This window comes from Trachymyrmex cornetzi, unplaced genomic scaffold (genome assembly GCF_001594075.2).
Source record: "Trachymyrmex cornetzi isolate Tcor2-1 unplaced genomic scaffold, Tcor1.1 scaffold180, whole genome shotgun sequence".
Classification (NCBI taxonomy): domain Eukaryota; kingdom Metazoa; phylum Arthropoda; class Insecta; order Hymenoptera; family Formicidae; genus Trachymyrmex; species Trachymyrmex cornetzi.
The window spans coordinates 9,638-14,827 of record NW_017296419.1 but is presented as its reverse complement, the minus strand read 5'-3'; the positions used below and the strand labels follow the sequence as shown (position 1 = coordinate 14,827).

The 5,190-nt window shown below is 28.0% G+C and overlaps 1 protein-coding gene across 1 annotated transcript in view; it reads right to left on the bottom strand.

Moving 5' to 3' along the window:
* Positions 1–1,160: 1,160 nt before the first annotated feature.
* Positions 1,161–5,190, bottom strand: part of LOC108759346 (uncharacterized) — an 8,141-nt gene continuing 4,111 nt past the window's right edge. Inside the window, 11 exon segments of the mRNA XM_018504729.1 lie at positions 1,161–1,388; positions 1,390–1,458; positions 1,538–1,860; positions 1,954–1,995; positions 1,998–2,063; positions 2,148–2,186; positions 2,189–2,262; positions 2,955–3,116; positions 3,307–3,545; positions 4,159–4,269; positions 4,272–4,331. Coding sequence (XP_018360231.1) covers positions 1,161–1,388; positions 1,390–1,458; positions 1,538–1,860; positions 1,954–1,995; positions 1,998–2,063; positions 2,148–2,186; positions 2,189–2,262; positions 2,955–3,116; positions 3,307–3,545; positions 4,159–4,269; positions 4,272–4,331 — 1,413 coding nt within the window.

Below are 5,190 nucleotides of genomic sequence, written 5' to 3'. Positions count from 1 at the left end.
GTAAGATATGTACATTGGGGGATAACGTATGTAAATGCCGTTCAACCAACAAGTATTGAACAGCAGTATGGACACACAGATAATCTAGATTAGATTGCCTTTCTTTCATTGAATTTTTATTTATGAGTAGATTAAGGCCTCTAGTTGTGGATCATCCTTGAAAAAAAAACATTCATATTTTTATCTAGAACGATATCAAACATTTAATGAAATATATTTAATATTTATGATTGATTATAAAAATTACATTATGGATGATTTTATTTCATTTCAATACCGTTTTATGTTTTAATTTTATTTAAATAAAACATTGACAATTGTCCACAATTAGACCCCATATACTAATTGCGGATCAGTTCATCAAATGCTTTATCCTTTTTGGATTTAATTTCAATTGAACATGATATTGACTTTTTTCATGAAATCTAATGCTATTTACTACCTCCTGTAAAAGCCATAAGGCAATTCTTATGATATTATACTTTGAATGAAATTTAGTAGATATATATCCTACTTGATGTCTCACGTTTTATTATTGAACGATGTTAATAAAATGTGTAGCGCTATTGTTAATAAATAAAAAACAATTGATACTTGAAAAAGATAAAACAAATGCTACAAAATCTTGTGATGTGCATTATTTGATAGAAAATGCTATAATTATTTAAATATATAACGCTATAATAATTTAAATATATAATGTCATATAACGTATGTATATGCCGTTCAACCATCAAGTATTGAACGACAGAATGAGCACATTCTAGATAATCTAGATTAGATTGCATTTCTTTTTGTGGAATATTTATTTATATATTATTATGAGGGGGGAAACTATTATATCTTTAATAAAATATTTTATATATTGAAGTTATACGCACAATCCGGGAAAAAATATATCTTATATAATTATATATAGGTAGAAAATATAAAAAATGTAAACATAAAATTATATAAAAATTTGTCATATATTACATACAACTATATGTACATAAGACAAGAATTTTGTAAATTCCAATCATTTCCAGAAACTTTTTGTGATTTCTTTCTAAAAAAATATAAAATTTGATTAAAATCAAAATATTATTTTATTAAAAAATTGTTATTATATTATAAACCTTATAATAATAAATCAGTTTTCAATAGCAACATGTTTCATTCTAAGTTATTTTTTTAATAGTATATAATTTTGAACGAGGACTTCCAATTGAGATCAAATCTCTCGATGTATTATCCATCAAATCCACGATAAAATTCAGTTTCATAAGCTTGGTTAAGTAAATCGCCGTTTGATAATCTCGAGAGAGAGAAATTTTTTCTCTCTCATATCCGTTCTGTTATGTGAAGACATTTGACTTGCCTAATAATTCGGTCGTAATTAATCCTAATTTTTTCATAATCTTCATTATTTCCATCCAAACGATCATCAAATAATCTTCCTTCATTTGAGTCTTCCATCTGCAAGATACGCGTTGAATTATAAATAACGTAATATATTAAAAGAATACCACTTTAACGCAAGAAATACGTATATTACTTGAGGTATGGCTATTTCAATTCACGAGACACCGTATTCCCCACGTACGAAAGCTGCTGGAAGGTATATTCTATCAGCTATCGCCTTGAAAAGCATAGCTCGCTCGAGATAAGAACCAACACGAAGTTTCCCAAGCGGAATCATGCTCGTTTCTAAACATTTTTTAATTTGCTTCAAATTAACTTCAAGTTGCTGGTCGATGCATCTAATTCTCGCTGAATCGACATCAGACATTGGATGCGACATGAATACAGATAACATCTTTGCACGTGAGAGAACGTATTAGTTATTTCGATCTGTATTTCTTTCTGCCGCTGGACTGTGTATTATAAGTTATTTCATATAAGAATTTGTTTGTATAATAAATGGGATATATGAATTATTTTAAATAAGATTTTTAGAAGCTCTACTAACATCTTTTGGTTCCTTTACTGAGAGCATACGTTTAAAAAGTTCACATATTCAGAGAAATATAGATCGCATTGCAATCAACCAAACTTCGATTCGAGCCACGCATTTATGTATTCTGCAAACAAACACAATTTTTTGAAGTAATATTCTCTTTTATTATCCCTTCTTATTTTTTATATAAAATATAAAATCTTATTACTTTCGAAAGTTATCTCGTTCTGTAAAGTGTCTGACGTAATTGCAAATAATTTACCACATAAATGGGCTCTAAGGGACAAATTTTGATTCGAAAAATATCATCCGTCATGAGAGATCTAAACAAAATAGTTATGGAAACATTACAAATGGTAATAAAACGATTTCAGCAAATTTAATTGCACAGAAAGAACTATTCTGCTGAAGTATCTAAAAATTTAGTTAAATACAGATTTAAAAATAATTATATTGAACTATCTAAATAATTATATTGAACGCTTAAACTGATTGCTAAAATGTTAAAACTTTTTACAGCATCATCATTATGCTTGAGTGTTTTATATAATTTATCTTGATGATGAAATGTCATTATTAGATATTCGATCAATATGTCTGCCAAATTTTTATGTATTATAGCAAAATTACTCTGAAAAATATTCTCTTTGTATCTTATAACATTTCTAAGAATTTTTTGTATTTTTATAAAGATTTCTGAAACAATATACATTAAATCTCTATTCAGATTTAGGTTTTCTTCGGAAATTATGGAATGAGAAATTTTGGAAATGTTAAAGTATTTAGAATTCACATTTATTTAAGAATTCTAAAAAAAGATATAGATTTTTTTGGCACTTCTAAAGTGTTCCAACTTGTAAAAGAAACTGAAAAATTTTTTAAAAAATTAAAAACTATACAAAAATTCCAAAAAATTCTGAATTTCTATAAAAATTCCGGAAACTTACATGAAAAATTCTAAAAAAAATGTTTACTAAGACGTTCTTTTCGTGTGCTATAACAAAAATTTACATACGAACATATATTGGTTTTTAAGACATAAAATCCATCCTGAGTAAGATCATGTGAAAACAAGCGTCCTGTAAGAGCGAATTTAGTTGGTAAATGCGATTTAAGAATCTCAATGAAAGTGTCCCATAAAGGAATCGTTTTTGAAGATAAACGGTTATTCAACGTGCTCTAGAATAAAATTAAATGATCACTATAAGAACTCTATGTAATAATTTCAATTAGCATATTTTAATTAGCATATTTTATATACGTTTTGAGGAAAGATATTTTTTCATAAGAGATGATGTCGCTTATGAAAAAATATCTTTCCTTAAAACGTATATAAAATTGCAAAAAAAAGCTTATCATAAACTTGCTACAAAAGGTACTTATTTTCTACGAAGGACTTTGCTACAGTTAAATCTGTAGAAATTACCTGCATTGACTGTAGCGTAATGTTTCTTATTGAAACTGAATAAGTATCAGTAATGAAAGCGAGTATTGTTTGGGATCCTTTTGATTTGAGGAAAAAACGCTGTCCACTTTCTTCTAAACATAGTGCAGAAAGTAACTTGCAGCAAGCGATTTTAAATTCATCCACAAATAGATAAATTGACTAAAAGATTAAAACATATTTCTTAATATTATATTGCGAAAAATGAAGATGAGAGGAAAAATTTTTCACTAATATTTTTGAAAATATCTTTAGCTCAGCTTGAACAATATATTTATATTTTTTAACCGTATATTTGAGAAACTCAATTAATACTAGAATGTAACTGCCTATTACGGTCGGAGCTGGATCTTCGTTGCTTTAAATAATTCAATCTTGAATTACTAATATATACTATATATGTACTTGCATATATACCATATTGTAGTCTTTTTCAAACTGCGCGCCGAATTGTTTTTCCGGACTAAATAAACGCAATTAAAACTACTCTAGTAATCGCGAATTAAATTGACAAGCAATTTTAATAATTTGATGCTACCATCAATCATATATTATAAAGATGTTAATCTATAAAAACTATTAATAAATTTATTGCGAAAAATATTACCTCGGCCGGGACTTGAACCCGGATCTCTTGTAAACCGTACGAGCGTCCTGAGCCATTAGACTACCGAGGCCTTAATCAGCTTGAACAATTAGTCGGAATCAGCGCAACATTCAACATATTAAAATATATTAGAAGAGAAATACTTCCAAATTAATATTTATTTTTTACCTTTAAAAGCAAGTAAATTGTGTCAATAGTGTCAAAATTAATCATTGTATCTTTGAAAGTTAGATGTCGTGCCATGGTAAGCAGAACTTCAAGAGCAATACCAATACAATGGTAATACAAGTTTCTACAGGAACTTGTTCTGTCAAGTGTTTCAACATTTTCCACAGGTAATCCTTAAAGAAGAAAGTGATTATATTTATACATATTATTTTTGTTGATTTTTGTGTATTCTTTGGGAGTTACATTGTAGAGTGCAAAATTATAATACATTAACGATATGTTGGTGTCGACTGGGTGGTTTCAATGCTACCTGTATTTCGAATGGGTTCATGAAGAATGACAGTGGGGCTAATGACCCTGAGAATTACATATGCAATTTTTGTTCAAAAATAATTAAGTTTTTTAATTTTTGTATTATTTTTTCAAAGTTTATATTAATTTTGTACATTGGTATAATAATATTTTTTTTTGTTTTCTTATCAACATTCCATGAAACATTTTCTTTGAAATATTTGTTTTATTAATTTTATTAATTTATTTTACACATTTATTTCTTATAATTTTGGCTTTGCGCACAATTATCTAACCCATGCGCACAATTACCCAACGCGCGAAAATTTTTTTCGCTTTTGCTTTTTTTGCCAAATATATTATTAAATAAAAAATTGCTCAATGTAAGAATGCATACTATTAGAATTACTTTGTATTTCCGTGCTCATATTGACTTCAAAATGTAAATTTTTTATCAGATTTATTGTGCATGCGTGCGTGCGTGCGTGCGCGCGTGTGTTCGACCGATGGTGAAAACTTCTTGAATGTTGTTTAGGATCATGAACATTGTCAAGATCAAGACCCATTGGAGGTTGTACACATGGGGACATAAATGCCTACCCATCTGAACTTGCCGGAGTATCGAAACATATTCAAGATACGTGTTTCCCTCTAAATATTCATGCATAATGATTGACAATTATTTGAAATACAATAATGTTAAGTGATATTATTACATATATAGAATCACTATACACAAGT